Below are 17459 nucleotides of genomic sequence, written 5' to 3' on the forward strand. Positions count from 1 at the left end.
AGTCGTGGAGGTTTAAGTTGGGTATCAGGGAAAGGTTTTTCACCCAAAGAGCAGTTGAGCACTGGAACAGGCTCCCAGGACAGCGCTCACAGCGCCAAGCACCTGAGTTCAAGAAGTGTTTGGACATTGTTTGCAGGCATGTCATGGGATCCTTGGCACGTCCTGTGCAGGGCCAGGAGTCAGACTTGATGATCGTGATGGGTCTCTTCCAACTAAGCAAATGCTATTGTTCTGTGATTCTGATACATAGCAGGACTTTGGGCTACAGCACAGAGTAGCTGTACCCAGATGGATGAGGCTTTCTTTACTAATTTTGCCCCTGGCAACAGGGTTTCTAGGATTTCCAATTTCTTTATCTGTACTCAGGAAAAACCTCTCTTGCCTCCTATTCCTTCTGGTTTTTTAAAGCATCCAACAAAGTACTTGCCTGAAGAGCTATTAGCAAGAGTGTTGACAGTTGAGGAGGATACCTGAATGCGCTCAGGGAGATTTTAACTGAGGTTTTTTATACAGACACAAAGGTCAAGTCAGCATAAATGTAAAGGGAAACTCCCTGGGCCATAAGCAATTGTGCTCCAGAAGACTAGGGCTGCTTCCGTAATGTGTTAGAAGGCTTGCCTCTGAGGTTTGGCATGCAAGCCAAATGGGTAAAACTACCCAATTGTTTTTAGTAGCCACATATAGCACAAACACTGAATTAATGCTTGACAAACTGTTGGAAACAAGTAGTAGTCTCACAGATTGCCACAAACAATTTACATGCACCAGATTATTTTTTAATTACAGGCAAATTCATGAGTTCATATTCCTTAGCCTATCCTCCTGTCTCTTTCCACACAGGTGGGGTTTTGCCTCTTCCAGGTTCCTGATATCCGACCCACTCTTCATGGTTTTGTCATTATTTCAACCAGTTTTCTAAATAATCTGAGATATTTAAGGGTCATCTAACCCAGTAGGCCTTGAAACACATTTTTCTAAGCACTCTATCTTTGCCAAACATTCTTACCTTGCTATTACTTTACTGCTCAAGTAGTGTCAGCACAGGCAGGCAGCAGCCAGGACAGCCACCATGGCTAAACCCCAAAGAGTAATTTATTTCCCTTCCTTTGCTAACTGGGACAGCAGTTAGCAAGGGAAGGGAAATAAATTAAATCCCCACAGCAACCCCTTAGCAGAGGCACACAAGGGGAGACATAGGCACCATTAAACTGGGGTCATGCCAGAAGATCACTGGAGTGTTCACATGTTTAGCAAGGGTTATTCCCAGCTTCGTGTTTACAGTCCTCCTCTACAGTCATCCAGTTTTAACACATTTGTCCCAACATATAGTCGCTAGCTGGCGCTTCCAATTATCATTTTGCTTTTTGTCCACTTAACTCCAACAAAGAGCAGGAGAAATGCACACAGATCTGTTAAAACATACCCTGGTGTATCTGAATGGAATGTGGGAGGTATTTTAGAAAAGGGCCGTGTGAAAGTAGATCAACTGTATGAACTTCACATCAGGTACCAAGAACGTTTGTGTAATAAATAGCTTTAATCTGTTCTTCAATAAACTGTACAGAACTTGCTTAGTGACGTCCTTGTCGTGATTTATGTAGTGTATTCTCAGGATGAGCGGGTATTGCAGCGCTGATCCACTCCCAAAAGCACGGGACGGGTGTAGGAGACCCGGCTGCAATAGTGGTAAAACAGAAGCAGAACCGATTTGAATGACTCCCTGTTTTGTCTCATGCACAGAGAGCTTTCTAGGAAGACCTGCAGCCACATCCCAGGATCCACCTCCCAGCTTTTTGTAACCACCCTCCTGATACACTCCCTGCAGCCCCAGCCGGCCCGAAGCGGGTGGTGACCCGGGACAACCGAGCGAGCCCAGAGCGGCCCGACCCGGCTCCGCTCCCCTCGCACGCCCACGGTCGGCGGACCGGAAGCGGAAGTGCGCAGCACCTCGGTAGCGGCGATGCCGCTCGCGTGGGCCCAGTCGCGTCTTTCCGGTTCCGCCGGAGCGGCGCGGGCGGCGAGTGACGGGTCCCGGGTCCTTCCGCGGCGCCGAGGGCGGCGCGGCCCCGCCCGGCCCATGGACCGGCACAAAGTGAAGCGGCAGCGTCTGGACCGGATCTGTGAAGGTGAGGCGGGGCGGGCGCCCCTCGGCAGCTGCGGCGGCAGCGGGCGGCGGCACCTGCCCCCGCGGGGACCCGCTGCGCGCCTGTGGGACTGAGCGTCCGCCTGGCCGGCGGCGAGCAGGACCCCGCCGCACACGAAGGCGCTGTCTACGGCCTTCTGGAAAGGGCCGGATGCTATTGACTGTCGGAGGCTTTGTGGGTGTACAAGTTCTGCTCACTTAAGGGGGAAATATTATCTGGGCATGCTAGGATGGGGGGGGGGGGGCAGTCATTGGGGAGGAGGTGTGAAGCGACTTTGTCACTCGTTTCAGGAGCCAGCAGTAAGATGGCATGCTTCTGAGCAGATCACCTCTCATACATTATTATTGATAATGCATGCTTTATTTTCCTTCATCTAAGTGGTGGCAGAGGTGGTTGTGCTTTTTTTCCCAGCGTCTTTTCCCTGTGTTTTGTATTCATGTCTTTTGCTTAGCCTAATCTGTTCCTAAATACAATTATCAACTTTTGGACTAGCAGATGAGGGTTCGAGAATTCTTGTCTTTCATGTAGTCACTCCTGCTGACTTTTTTAATAGGCATACGGCCTCCTATTGTGAATGGCCCAATGCCAGCACGGCCACTGGTTGCTCTCCTGGATGGACGAGATTGCACTGTGGAGATGCCCATCTTGAAGGATGTTGCTACAGTGGCATTTTGCGATGCTCAGTCAACTCAGGAAATCCATGAAAAGGTGGGCAAGAAGATGTGCAAGATTCAGAAGTAGAGCTTTGCTTCTTAGGTAACCAAACCAGATATTGATTTGGACTGGTTTTTCTTATAGGTGCTGAATGAGGCAGTAGGAGCTCTGATGTATCACACCATTACCCTTTCTCGTCAGGATCTGGAGAAATTCAAAGCCCTCAGGGTCATTGTGCGTATTGGCAGTGGCTATGACAATGTTGACATCAAATCCGCTGCAGAATTAGGTATGATGACGCCGTTAGGTGTCTGTTGGGATCAGAACTGAATGTGAAATGGAACACTGCACGTCTTTTTGTGCTTTATGAGCTGAGTGCATTTAAAAACTTCTATGTACAAAGATTTGGAGCTGCTCAGTATCAGGTATCTTTAGGAAACTGACCAAGAGAGGGGCTGGTAGGCGGCTTAAAAGAAAGATTCTCAGTTTTCTGATTGCTCTGCTAATGATGTTGATGTCTTTGTTGTTGTTTGGAATTCAGGAATCTGAATATGGTGTCTAGCTAACTTTTGGTGAGGTGACTTTGGTCTTTTTGTGACCCTTGAGCAAGCTGATGTCTGAAAGCTGCCCGCAAATGCTGATGCAGGATAAACTCCTTGTAAATGCTTCATGAGTTTTCTTCTTAATTTTGTATATGCAAATAGGTTCTGATACAAAACTTTATTAGTTATCCCTTTAGAATCCTAGGCATGTGAAAAGTGTCTGGATCAGGTGACAAGGAGATGTTATTTATTAAACAGATGGTAGTGAGACTTCTGGACCTTTTAGTCTCATAGGTGAGATGGATCACTTAAGTATCCTTCCCCTTCTTTTTTAAGTTTTACAAGTGTAAGGGATTCTAAAGCTTCCTTAATGTAATGCAGGTCTTGTTAAGGTTAAATGCAGGTATTAGTGTATAAAATTGAAATAGGCAAACATTGCAATTTTCAGATCTGTAAGAACAGGTGAATTTCTAAGAAATTAAAAGTGTGTATTGGGATAGTGCTTGAAATAAGTCAAAAGAGCCTTTTCATTTGGATGATTCAAAGGAATAGTCTGAAGAGTTCCTGTCAAGGTCCTTGCCTTTCATCCAGCCATATTTATGCTGAATTAGGAACCTAAGCTGGTCTTAATGCTTCTCTACTTAAGACCACCATCCATATCTTTGATTCATTCAGATTCAAAGTTTTCCCTTTTCCTCCACTGCACACTCATTAATCCAAGGTGAAATGAGTCAAAATTCCTCCACCATCAGACCGTTGCTTGCCACTTTTGCCGTGGAGCGACAGTGGGATGACCCTTAAGTGTGGCCAGATTTGCTTTTTAATGGGCAATTAATGGTTATTTTCATCCTTAGCAAGGCCTTTTAATTCATTCAGAGGTAAGATACTGTTCCTTGTGTGTTCTGAATCTTCAGACCAAAGGGCTGTTGTCTGTGTTTGTGGTTTATTAAATTTAGATATACTACTGTATGTTAACACAAATCCGTCTGGCTGTGTAACAGATGAATGCACGGGGCTTGTTTAGAGTTGAATGCGATGATAACCAGAGAGATTAAGAGAAACTGTTTTTTTCTATCACCCTTATTCATGTCCTCTGAGTAGTCTGTGTGGCATTAAGGCAAAATTGGAAATAGTTTGATAGAGAAAAACAATTGGATGTCTGGGATTATCTGTGGCCATTGCTCTCCTAATACTCATGGGGAAGCATGGTCTGAGTTTACCCAAATATCTCCTCTGACTAGGCTTACGAAACAATGCTGCCTTCAACCATTGCCTAGATTTTGTTTCCAGTTTTTGGCTAGGTGGTGGACTTCTGAGGTAGAAGAGTTGCCTTTTTTTGGCAAGTGACTAGGGTTATGTTTGGGAGAAGACCATTTTTCCATCTAATTATTTTAATTTCTTCGCTGGTTTGTCAAACGAAGGATAGCAGGAATGAAATGGTATGTTTCCAGCCTCCCCCCTCCTATTTTTTTTTTCATAGATTGCTCAGAACTTCAACCAGATTTTCATACAGTGTTCCATCTTTCCCTTTTCTGACAGTAATTTGTACTTCTAGGACTTCAACTCTGTTTGCGTTAGTAATTTACTTGATGGTTGTAGCCATGGGTTTTATGGTCCTTGTGTTTGTATGTTATTCTAGGGGGAGAGTGTCATATGTTGTTATTTTTAAGCTTAACTTCAAATGGATTTTGAGAAGCTCCTGGGACTTCTGCATTTAATGAGTTAGTTACTTATTGTTGCTCCTGGGGAGTCTGATGCTCGCAGTGAGCATCTGGACCATGAGGCATGAGGAGCTCAGCCATCTGTCTCAATTCTTCTACAGAATGCCTGTTAATTTGTCAGGAGTATCTGTGGAAGGAGCGCATCTTTTTGAATGCAGGTCTTTTAAAAGAGTTAGTTGCCTTTATCACTTGTATGGCCCAGTTTTCTCATTTCAGCTTGTTTGTTTTTCTGGTGAGTGTGTCAATCAAATAGATATTTATAAGGAAGGAATGGTATTTCCTGGGGGAAATCCTGGGGGATTGAAAAGACAGCTGGTTGCATCTGTGTTGTGGAATGAGGTTCTGAAATGAATCCTATGTTTCTTGAGTTCTGGAGTACTCAATTATTTTTCAGCATTTGTGCTTTAAGAGCTTTATGTTGTTTTAGGATTGTGATGGTAAAAATCTTATATGATCTCTATGACTTTGCAGGCATTGCTGTTTGCAACATCCCTTCCTCCTCAGTAGAGGAGACTGCTGACTCTACCCTCTGCCACATCTTGAACCTCTATCGCCGTGTTACTTGGCTACATCAGGCTCTGCGGGAAGGGAATCGAGCCTCAAGCGTAGAACAGATTCGAGAGGTAGCTGGAGGTGCTGTGCGTATCCGTGGGGAGACTTTGGGCATCATTGGACTAGGTAAGTGATGGGAATTGTTAGACTGAAAAGAGAACTGTGAACGTTTTTGGGAAGCTAAGAGTCACATATTGAGAAAAGTGATAATTCTACGACTGTTCTTTGTGAAACACACTGACTCCTAGGGAATGCTAGTGCCCTATTCTGGATATCTTCAAGAGCTGGGTATATGTCGGGGGATTGGGTGCTCTTTTTTTGATTCCAAATGGTTAGAAGAATTAGAACATTTATACAGCTCTTCTCAGTGACTGTTTCCCTCTGTGCTAGGTACTTTATTAGTAGCAAAGCTGCCTGAAAGGTGGCTACCAAGTCTTTCTCCAAGTTCTTGTAGCCAGATTATTATCTCTGTCTCAGAGTGTAGATTTGGTTCTAAAACAGAACAGCTTCTTGACTACATTCTGGCTATTGCATGGGGAAGAGCTAGAATTAGCTACATAGGAGCAGTACTGAATAGCCTCCTCTGGATCCCTGTGGCAATCCTAGGGGTTTCCAGGGCTGCAATACCTTGGGCCCTGGTAGTAAACTTCACTGTAGGCTCCCAGTCTACCCCAGTATCTTGTCTTTAAAGTTTGTTTTACCTTTCCTTGATGATTGTGGGTTTTCTTTTGTGAAGGCCGAGTTGGACAGGCAGTGGCTCTGCGAGCCAAGTCCTTTGGCTTCAACGTGATTTTCTATGATCCCTATCTGCCGGATGGAGTGGAGCGATCCTTGGGTTTACAACGAGTAGGAACCCTGCAGGATCTACTAATGCACAGCGATTGCATCACATTGCACTGCAGCCTGAATGAACATAACCATCACCTCATCAATGACTTCACTATTAAACAGGTGCAGCAGGAGCTTGATTTCCCCCACAGAGCACTGTGGAAATGAATGCAAACCAAAACTGCTGCTTTCACAGAGACTGAGAGCGTGTGAATCCTGCTGCCTCTGTTGTGTGCCTCCTGCTGCCTTTGGAGGCTGGGAGCGTGTGGATCCGGGTGCCTGTGCTTTGTGCTGTATAGAATTTTATGTTAAGAGAAGAATAGGATTGGCTCTTCTTGCAAAGTAGTTTCCTTTATAAAGAATATTTTAGGTAATTCCATAATTTCAAATTATCTTTAAAATAATTTACTGCATGGGTTAGAGCTAGATGTAGCATGGCTAGGACTGTGTACATTGTTTTACGCAGCACTGCCAAAGCCTCCCTGCCCAAGCCCACTGCAAAGTCAGTCTCAGGCTAAACACTCTATGAATCCTCTTTTTTTTTTTTTTTTTTTTTTTTTTTTTTCAATGTAGTAGAATGAATATGGAGTGCAGAACTTGAGAGTTCCACTTTTGCCCTTGTTGTCTTACGGTTTTGTTTGTCGATTTTTAAAGCAAATTTCTCAAGCATTGCTTGCAGGCATTTCCCCTGTGGTAAGCTTTGCAGTGAAAGCACTCCTAGTTCCTCCAGACCTCATCTAATCACTGCAGACTCCTGCTCATTTCCAGTAGACTTCCCAAGATTCACTTAGCTTCCTTGAAAAGTCTCATTCTCAATGCATGTACTATTTTTCTTCTTCCAGATGCGTCAAGGCTGTTTCTTAGTGAACACAGCCCGGGGAGGGCTGGTTGATGAGAAAGCCTTAGCACAAGCCTTGAAAGAGGGGAGAATCAGAGGAACAGCACTGGATGTGCATGAGTCTGAACCTTTCAGGTAATGTTGTACCTGCATGCCTGCTGCTATCTGGTGGTTCACCTAAACTGGATGTGTTTTTTGGCGGTTTGGTGGGTTTGGGTTTTTTTGTGGTTTTTGTTGTTGTTTTTGTTGTTATTTGGGTTACAGATGGGGTTATCACTTCTGGAAAAAAACCTTCTTCTTTCCCCCAGTTTTGCTCAGGGGCCATTAAAAGATGCACCCAATGTTATCTGCACCCCTCACACTGCTTGGTACAGTGAACAGGCTTCCATTGAATCCAGAGAAGATGCAGCTAAAGAGATCCGCCGAGCTATTACAGGTAATGAAGAAGATTTGCCACTGCTGCTGAATTTTATTAGTTCACTGCAAGGATTATGCTGGTTGTTCTGAAAACTTAGACTCATTAAGTGGTTTCTGGGACTGGAGTTTAAGTTGATAATTGTATCTTTGCGTTCTGAGAATTCTTGTACCTAATGCCAGAGTGGCTTTTTCCCTTAGAAAGCCTTTTTACCTACGTCTTCCAAATCCTTTGCAAGAATTCCTTTGACAGTTTCACTGTATGATTTTTTGTTTTTTCCTTGAGTAGTACATGTTGTCTCTTGAAAAAGGTGAGGCTTGGCAGTTGCAGTTTGTGGCAATAATTTTTACCTGATCATAGAAGTGGGAGGAAAAGATCAGTTTCTTGCTGTGCCCAGACACCAGATGATTAGAGGAGAGTCTCCTGTATCCAGTGTTTTCCTGTGGAAGTGGATGAAAATATTTTGCCCTTTTCCTTTCTACTTTCCTTTGTAAACGCTGCAGGGAACAAGTCTCTCCTACCTGTTTTCTGGGTTTTTTGTCATTCTTGGTGCCCTTGCAGGTCATATACCTGACGCTTTGAGAAACTGTGTTAATAAGGAGTACTTGCTGTTAGCAGCTCAGTGGTCCAATATTGATCCTGCAACTGTCCACCCAGAACTCAACGGAGCTGCAGCTTACAGGTGAGATACATAGGTTATCCAAGCATATCTTCCTGCTGAAGTAGGCCAGGGGGTTTGAGAACTGCTTGTACCTGCAAACAGATATGTCTCTGTTCCTATACACTCTATATTAATTCTTTCCCGAAACTTAACAGCAGCACTTCTAAAGGTGTACAAGTATTTAACATGTACTTGGTCATATTAAGTTCCAGCTGCATACTGGTCAATATTTCCAAATCCTTGGAAGACATGCCCAAGAGATACCTTAATATAGGAAAGCCTGCTGAATGTCCTAAAAATGGTCTGCAGCTCTACATTAGAAGTTGTGCATAGCTTTAGGGCTGTATAAAAACAAAGCACAGTTCTTACATGTAGCCCAGATACAGACTATTACTGAGTCCCTGTCCAGTGGATTTGTTCAGTAGTCTAAACAGAGTGCATTTGAGTTTATCTGTTACAAACCTGTAAAGTGATTATGGACCGGTTGCTTCCCTTCTGTTTGTCTCCCATCTGCAAAGTAGGAAATATATTTTCCTTCCTTCTATGAGAGATCTAGAGAAGTTGAGATATATTTATGGAGAGGGCATAGGTAAGCAGAATGGAAGTGATGGAAGAATCGTTCATTAGCAATTCATGACTGTTACTCTCCTATTTTTCTTACATTTAGCAGTTTTATTAGTTCAGCTTCTTAGTTTTTCTGCCTTGGAGCCCTATGAAGGATGACTGCAGCTTACACCCCTCCTGCTGATGGGGAGGTAATTCCTAAGCCTCCAGGTGCCTTCGTAGAGTGCCTCACAATATTTTCAACTGGAGATAAATTTTGTATCTGTTTTCAAATTCTTAGTATGTGACCTCAGACTGTCTGGATCCATCTGCAAACAGGTGTCATTTGGCATTAGGATAGCACTGCTACTCCTCAGCTCTAGAGACTTTTCCTCTGATCTATCTCAGAGCGTTTCTGTTAGAAAGAGGGATTTGTTTTCAGCACGTCTGAGGGCATGGCTCCTTTTCCTTTGAATAACTCTGTTGGACAAGCTTGTAATTTCTATGTTTTTGTTGGTTTTAGGTTTCCTCCAGGAGTAGTGGGAGTAGCCAACCCTGGGCTACCAGAACCACCAGTAGTGGAAGGGATTGTAGCTCATGGAATCCCTCCTGTTTCTCACTCTGCACCACGTACTCCTTCCCCAGGAGAGACAAGCAAACTGGATGCAGACAGAGAGATTCCTGCTGACCAATAGCAGCGTGTTTCTCTCCTCTCCTTTGGCAGCAGAAAAAAGTAGGAGGGCATTTCCTCCTAGGACCTTCTTTAACACCCTACAGACACTGTTTCCTGTTCACATGACAGGAGAATGCATTTCCTTGCCGACAGACTTTAGCTCTTGCCTTTATTTTGTAACCTTTTAGTTATAATTTCTTGATGAATCTTTCTCCTTTTCTGGGGCATGGCAGCAGTGACCTTGCCTCCCCTTGGCTTAATGAATCAGTTCTCCCATGTATCTGCTTCAGTTGTCTGTGACAGGGAACTGTCTTTGTGTGCTTGAAAATGGAAGTGAAGCTACCTGATCAGGGATGGTCCTTGGTGGTACAAACTTAAATGCACATTTTTCAGTTGTGACTTGTAGCTTAAATTTAATTTGGCTGAACGTCTTTTAAGTGTAGCCATGGGGAATATTAGAAAAAATATTAGTGAATTGGAGAAGTTGTGACTATTGTCTTCATTATGCCCTTGATAAAAGGCAGCCAGGCTAAGCTCTGTGTGTTACTTTGCTTGTTTTAGTTAACGTTTCCTGTGATAACAGGCATAGAGCAGGCACTGTTAATTCTTGACCATACACAGTTTTCTCTATGCAGTTCTAGGCCTGAAGCTAAAAGTAGCGCTGTCAAAGCCAGCCTTTGAAATAGTTTGGAAGGTATTAAAATGTCATCAAATGTATTTTGGTGGCAACCATGTTTGTGAGGCTTCAGAATTGTTCACCCTGGAGTCTATAACTTGGAGAAGGTAAGAAAATGCTGAAATAGGAAAAGCATGCACTGAGAGACAGCAAGTAGCAATAATGTGCAGCTGCAGTTGCTGGTTCCTCACACACAAGTACCTCGTAATCTATGGCAGTGTTTATCCACAAGGGATGCATCACACTAAAATTCTGAGCTTTAAGATACAGATTTTTTTTTTTCTTTTTGCATAATTGCATCAGCTAGAAGTAACGTCCCACTTGTCTGTGCTGGTGGAGAAGGCTGCTTTTAACAGTCAGGAAAAAGTTTATCACCCAGAAGGTGGCTAAGCACTGGAATAGACTCCCCAGGGAGACTAGCACAGCACCAAGCCTATCTGAGTTCAAGAAGTGTTTGGACAATGCTTGTAGGTACATTGTGGGATTCTTGGGGTGTCCTGTGCTAGGCCAGGAGATGGACTCCATGATCCTGATGGCTCCCTTCCAACTCAGCATAGTCTATGATTTTGATATATACTGCATCTCTATAGCAGGGCAGGGCAGCAGGGCAACGCAGGACAGCAGTTTGTTTTCCATGAATAGGCTTTGTGATACTAAAAGGAGAATTAATACTTGCAGTTTTTCACCTGAAGCCAAGGCAGGATTGTTGCTGGCAAGTCTTCTCCATTTCACAAATGACTGAATATGAATCACTTCTTTAAGGGGGGGTGGAGTCTTCAGCAAAGAGGTTCCACAGGAGAAGATGTTTCTTTAATTTCACATCTTCCTTTTATTTCATCTTGTTACACTTCAGTTATAGTCTTTCCACGCACAAGATCTAACAATATCTGATTGATTGGTTAATGTTTGGATATATTAAAGTAGGTGCTGTATGGGAGGCATACCCTATGTGTGGGTTTCTCTGCCTCCCTTGATTATTCTCTCTGTTGTGTGTCTGTGACTGGAAGCTGAACAGATGGGAACAGACTGGAGAAACAATTTGAAGTGTGGACAAAATCTTCTGTTTAGGCTGTTTAGTTTAGGAATGTAAGGAAAGCTTTCAGAATAATTATGTTCTCAGATTTTTTTTTTCTGGTTTAAATTTTTTTTCCAATACTGCCTTCTCTATAGTGGCTTGCTACTAATACAGTGATTCATTCCTTTCTCCACCCCTTCTCCACTCCCCTCAGCAATTCAAGAAAGGAAAATAGTCAAGAAGTAAACTTCAGGTGTTTTCTTACAAATTTTACACTTGAGCTGTTTAGTATTAGTGAGATAATACTAGTTTTCTAGTGCTGAGTGTCTTTTTTTGATAAGGTATTTGTCTCAGTGAAGATTCTTGGCTTCTATGTTTTTGTGGATGATTCTACTTCAAATTCATATACCTCCTTGGCTGCTCAGGTCTAGCAGATCAGACTGAGACTGGTGGTAGGCATGAGTTAACAGGAGAACTTTTTCTGAACAAAAGCCTGGAGCTCAGAAGCCGATTGATTGCAGGTGTACCTAAAATAACCATCAGCACTCTCCTGAATTCTCTAATCTCTAGGAAATTCAGATTTCACCAGCTGCTGGCTCAGAAATATCTTCTGACAGGCAGGTGTGGAAAAGTTTTCAGAGAGCTCATCTTCTATTACCACATTAGGGAAGCAGTCTGTCAATAACTACTTTTTATTTGCTGCTGAAAATTCCTGCCCTGCGTAGGGGTTCAGGACTAAGATTATTTCATGGTAAGGGGCTTCTAGTTACAAGCTTTGAGGATCAGAGTACATTGACCTAGTCTTTTCTAGAGCACAATGCAAGATAGATTTATTTTTTTAGAAGAGGCAATTTATTTTTTTTTTCTTTGATACTACAAGTATCTCTATAGACAGTCAAATAACTGAGCAGAGGAAGAGTAGAAAAATTTCATTTGGGGGAAACATAAGTTTCTCAGTTCATATTTTTGGTGGCTAGATACACTAGTGACTAGTAAGCATAGGAATTGAATGATTGATGATGTAAGAAATATTTCCAGTTATGGGTACCAAGGAGTTGAAGCTGACAGCATTGATAATGGCTCTGTTCTATCCAACGCAATGTAAACTTGTTATTGGATATGATGGTAATTTTCCTCTTGGTTAAAGCCACAGCAGAAAATGTTGAGGTAAAAATGAACAGAACCTTCATCTTGTCCTCAAAGAAGGATTCTCTTTGCATTTATAGGATTACTCTGCTTGTGTGCTGTTTGTACCTCTGCTGACAGCCTGAACCTTATATCACCAGACAAAGGCTGTTCTGAATGGATAGCTCAAAGAAAAAATTACCGGAACTAAAGCATCTTGAGTTCTTTCCCTGAGTGCCAAGTACTTTGTTAGCACTCTTTGTTGTGTGATACACTGAACTTGCAGCTCCCCCTTCCAAGCTTAGTGCAGTATACAGAAATGGAGTGACTTTTTTTTTTTAATGCCTTCTTTCAGAACTAGTGCAGAGCTTTAATCCCAAAGAACAGAAGTCTCCCAGGGTGAGGCAGGCGTTCCCTAGCCGCACTAATCTGCTTACAGGAGGTGCTCGCACTATCCCAAGGTACATTCTGTTTGTCAGGGTCACTGCTGCTGACCAGCTTTTTTTATAGAGGACTCAGAGTTTCAGAAATATATTTTTGTAGACAATGATTAAACTGTGAAACATTGAAATAAAGCATGTAAACAAAAATTTACAGCACTGTCCTCTGTACAGATGTTTTCCTCACTTCAGTTCTCTCCTGGCTCATTAGAAAATGTTTGATTACTTCTTGGATATATTTTAATAAAGTTCTCCAAAGAACATGGCTGCTGTCTATGGAAGGGGTAGCCTTAGATAAATATTGAAAGGGAGGGTTGAAAACCTGTACAGGTGAGTGTCTGCATCTCAAATTATTTAAATTCCACAAAATCGGTCCCCGGATCAGCCACTCTGGCAAATTGCTTTCTCTGTATGCTGTAGCATTGACCATCGCTCAAGGCTGTGCAGGTGGCAGTCTGGAGAAGAAGCAGTGTTCAGTGCTTAAGGGAAACCTTTGGATGTCGGGTGGTGGTTACTTACCTGATTTCTCACAAGCTGAAATTGTGATACCTGTTTTGCAGCCATTTAAGTATGTAGTTTAGCAGCAGTAGCTGTCTTTACCCTTTCACAGTAAAACAGTATTTGAAATTAACACACAGTTTATGAAATTAATTTTTCTAGCTTGTAGTAGAGGTTGGTGCAACAGAATTAGCATAGAAAAGTTGTTCATTATTTTTTACATAGAATTTAATTCATGTTTTATGACCTATGCTGTCTGGCTCAACTATTAATGACACTTAGGAAACCCCTAGTATTGGTGAATTTTATCACTGTTGGCCCACCTGGTGCTGTATGCCTTTGGAATATCCAGCACCATGCCTGGGAGCTGAGAAATGCTGGTCTGCTTTATCGCAGCAATGGGAGTCTGAACTGGTGGAATGGGAAGGGGCATAGGAGCACTTGGAATGTTTCCCGTGGTGGTACTATTTCTGCTGCACAGCTGATAATATTACTGTTTCAGTAAAGAAACTTAAGACATGAAGACAAAGACTGGTCTTCAAAGAATGTAGTACTGATCTTGGATTTACCATGGCACTCACTTAGATGCAAGACATAATGGCTCTGCTACCATTCAGTAATGTTTCATGTAGGTACTGTACTTCAAAAAAAAAAAAAACCAAAAAACAGGGGAAGGGAGTTAGTAAATCTAGTGGTGTGTAGTAAGTCAAAACTCAGAGATGCTATATAGGACAGGAGGAGAGCACAGAGTGCTGGTGCCACTGATACTTTGAAGTTTTGTGTAGTTGTTCAACTGGTATTGGGCATTGCCTTACCCATGTTTCAGTCAGTGCATTGCATCCCTTTAACTAGAAGGTAACAAACAGGAAATATCATCCACTTAAAACAACTGGGCACAATCATTTTAATAAATTGAAGTGAAAGCAAGCAAGTTGTCTTTGCTATTGCTAATTCAGTGTTAAATGGGACCCTGCCAGAGTGAAGAAACAATATGTGCAAAAGAAAAACCTACTTTCACAAGAGTATCCTTATGCTGGTAGGGAGCATAGCATCTGCTCCTCATTCCAGTTTCTAGCACTGCTACTGCACCTTTACTGCAAAAGCAGAAACATATAAAATCACATCATTTTTCTAACTATAGGATGCTTAAGTATTTTGTGGTTGATGTTGAAAAGAGGCAGGTTTAGAACATTATGCTGTGCTACATGATAACTGTTCAGATTTACTAGCTAATCATGACAGCTGAATTCATTCACCTACTGATTTTGTATCAGTAATTTTGTAATTACTTCCTAAATGCACCTGCTTTCCAAAATCTGCCTCACTGGAAAGTGAAGCACCCCGCTCTGTGCGGTGCTGCCCGTCCTCTGAGGCTGGCAGCAATTCCTCATGCTGTCTGTGGGATGCAGCCTGAGACGCGGGCACTGGTTCTTCTGTGTGTTTACATCAAAATTTAGGTTAAAACTCTTTCATTTCTGCGATAATTCCAGGTTTTGAACTTGGCGCTCGTGAGCGATTCTGCCGAGGCAAGGCCCACGCCCGTCCCTCCCGACGGCCCCTCGGACCACTCGGGTCCCGCCCGTCCCGCGCGGGGCCTTGTGGGGCCGGGTCGATCGCGCAGTGCACGCTGGGACGGCGGCGGGCGGCGCTCGGGCCCAGCGCGGGGCAGGAGCCTCTCGGTGCCTCGGGCGGCGGCTGCGGCCGGAGCGCTCGGGCGACGGCGGCGGCTCTGCCCGGCGGGGATGGCGGACGCGGCGGCTTCTCCCGTGGGAAAGCGGCTTCTGCTGCTGCTGGCGGCGGCGCCGGGCGAAGGCGAGACGGCGGGGTCGGAGCCGGGGCCTGCGCTACCCGCACGGGCCTGGCGGAGCGGCACCGTGAGGGCCATGAGTGGAGCGGTGCCCCAGGACCTGGCGGTGAGGCCCGGGACGGGAGTGGGGCGCACGGTACTGTGGACGGGGCCGCAGGTCGAGCTTCCCACGAGGACCGTGGAGGGAGCCGCGGGTCGAGCCTCCCGCGAGGGCCGCGGACGGGCTGGGCTAGACTGGGGGCGGGCGGAGTGCCGTGACCGAACTGTGCCCGCGGCCCGAGCCCTCCTGCAGCGCCGGGCCCGCCGGACACTCTCCGGGGCTGGAAGCGGCGGGTCCAGCCTGCGACGAGCGCAACAGCGGAGCGACCGGGCAGATATGTGAGGGGTCCGGTACCGCTGGTGCAGTGGTTGGAAGTAACATACGTGTGAAACAAATACGTCTGGGATATTTCTGGTGCTGATGGATATGTATGTATATAACCTCTAAGCGTTGTTTTGGGGGTTTTTGGGTTGTTTTGTTTTGTTTTTCCGCCGGGAAGATGTCAAGTATTCTCCACCAGCGTGAAGTATATATGAAAGTATATATAGAGGGCTGACTTTCGAGTGAGGCTCATACATTTGATTTTTTTCTCAGGTTTTGATGTTAGTTGTAGGAATTTGGGCTTCATGTAATGTATTCAAGCACTCTTAAGCATTTGTCTCGTTTATTTCTAGTATAGCTCAGTGAAATGCTTGGGTGGAGATCCTAAAAAGACCTCTTGAAATGTATTGGTGGTGTGTCTCTTTGCATGTGTCAGTTCTGCAGGCACTTGCTTTAAGTGCTAGCATGCTTTGGAGGGCTGTGTCTGATTTAGTGTCCCACGGTAGTAGGAATGAGGTTCTGTGTTTGTGAAGAGTTTTAGTTCTCTTTATGATCAGTTTTTAAAAAATTAGTAGTTACCATAGATTCTTTGGGCTTGTTTGCAGAGTTCCAATTTTGAGCTGTTTCCTTGACATCCATCCTCTAGTGATACTGCTTTCTTGTCCTTGTTGTAGAACTGCACCTACGGCTGTCAGCAGGAAGCAGTGTGCTAGGTTTGGCTCTGCAAACCTAGCGGGCCTGGCACCCTATGTCTGCAGTTGAGAGCCACGGTTGTGTACTCTAGCTGCTGCCTAACTTATTCAAGGAGGAGGAGGAAGGAAAAACCCATGCAGAAAAGGTTTCTTCAAAAGGGAAATGTGTCAGGTGTTTGAGACTATCTGAATTGTGAAAGTGTGTCAGGGCTAAGATCAGTTGAAGAGCCACTCTTGTAGCAGACTGCATTGGACACATGTGTCATCAGTAGTCTTGCATTTTCATTGGTGTGTGAATTCATTACCTTTCTTCAGCACTGCAGTTCAGTTCTCTCCCCAGCTCCTTTCATCAGTACCCTTCTCTAAATACTGTTTCAGGGGTGTAGCTGTCTCTAAACAGTGTATTCTCAAAAATCTATGCAAGAACTGTAAAATGTGAACTGTGTAAAATAGTCGAGGCGGAATTTAGGGTGATGTGAGACATTCAGCGTTTTCATGGACTCTTCTGTGCATAATGAATGCTGCTGTGACAATGGTGATGATATACTATTGCAAAAGAGCTCTCTTTTGAGAAGTAATGAGTTGGCAGGTACCAAGAAGTAAACCACTGTTTAGGAAATAATACTCTTCTAAGGTAACAGTGTGGACTAGGTGTGATAAAGGCTAGGAAAAATATATTTTCTACTCTTTGGTCTATGTAAGTCTGTCCTTTCTCCTCCTGTAAGGATGGTATCAGTTGCTAGTCTGTAGTCTCATGCTGGGCTTATAGAAGTACAAAAATGCAGTTGAATATCTGCACCTTTCTAGGGCAGAAATCTTGGGAACAGACAGGAAGTATAAAACTTAAAAGTATGGGGTTTGTGGTTGGTTTTTTTTTTTTTCTGGTAGAGTAAACCTCTGAATGATTTTTGGGGTTTTTTCCCCTGTAAAATTTTGGTTACAGAGAGTAGCTCTTAGACATTCTTACTTTGATATAATGTGGAGTAACCTAATTGTGGTTAGTCCACAAAAGAATACATGTAAAGGTCAGTCATAGTTGTTCCACATTCAGAGCATCAAGAAGAAATTCTGAGGAAAAACTATGCTGCTATTAAAGAACAGCTTTGCCTCTTCTAAATGGAAACAGGTGTTACTGTCTTTCTCAAAATGTTTACTAGAACAGGCTCATTAAAGACCTGTTGAGCTTTATCTCAGTCTGTTCCTAATAATGTAAAAGTACATGGTACTTTTTCCTAATTTTTTCCTAATATTGTAAAAGTGCATGCTAGTGGGAA

At 43.8% G+C, this 17459-nt stretch overlaps 2 protein-coding genes across 3 annotated transcripts in view; both read left to right on the plus strand.

Moving 5' to 3' along the window:
• The first annotated feature begins 1986 nt into the window (after window positions 1–1986).
• On the plus strand, window positions 1987–12981 carry LOC103825466 (C-terminal-binding protein 2). Of its 2 annotated transcripts, none has more exons than XM_030229180.2 (9): window positions 1987–2126; window positions 2698–2852; window positions 2943–3087; window positions 5533–5739; window positions 6350–6564; window positions 7284–7414; window positions 7588–7715; window positions 8256–8376; window positions 9422–12981. In XM_030229180.2, exons 1-9 carry the CDS (start codon window positions 2078–2080, stop codon window positions 9591–9593), a joined length of 1323 nt encoding a protein of 440 aa, XP_030085040.2. In that variant the 5' UTR covers window positions 1987–2077; the 3' UTR covers window positions 9594–12981. The 2 variants fall into 2 exon arrangements, with proteins under 2 accessions (XP_030085040.2, XP_050835605.1); XM_050979648.1 differs by having other exon boundaries at window positions 8313–8376.
• A 1974-nt stretch (window positions 12982–14955) lies between these two features.
• Window positions 14956–17459, plus strand: part of KDM3B (lysine demethylase 3B) — a 46384-nt gene continuing 43880 nt past the window's right edge. Inside the window, exon 1 of the mRNA XM_050979781.1 lies at window positions 14956–15238. Coding sequence (XP_050835738.1) covers window positions 15068–15238 — 171 coding nt within the window. The 5' untranslated portion in view covers window positions 14956–15067. The remainder of the gene's footprint in view (window positions 15239–17459) is intronic.

This window comes from Serinus canaria, chromosome 13 (genome assembly GCF_022539315.1).
Source record: "Serinus canaria isolate serCan28SL12 chromosome 13, serCan2020, whole genome shotgun sequence".
In the NCBI taxonomy this organism is placed as follows: domain Eukaryota; kingdom Metazoa; phylum Chordata; class Aves; order Passeriformes; family Fringillidae; genus Serinus; species Serinus canaria.

Bases quoted from the DNA above. Each gene is read 5' to 3' on its own strand.
- LOC103825466 (XM_030229180.2), top strand. From the start codon at position 2,078: ATGGACCGGCACAAAGTGAAGCGGCAGCGTCTGGACCGGATCTGTGAA. The intron at 2,127-2,697 runs GTGAGGCGGGGC...CTTTTTTAATAG, and splicing joins TCTGGACCGGATCTGTGAAG to GCATACGGCCTCCTATTGTG. The intron at 7,415-7,587 runs GTAATGTTGTAC...TCTTTCCCCCAG, and splicing joins CATGAGTCTGAACCTTTCAG to TTTTGCTCAGGGGCCATTAA.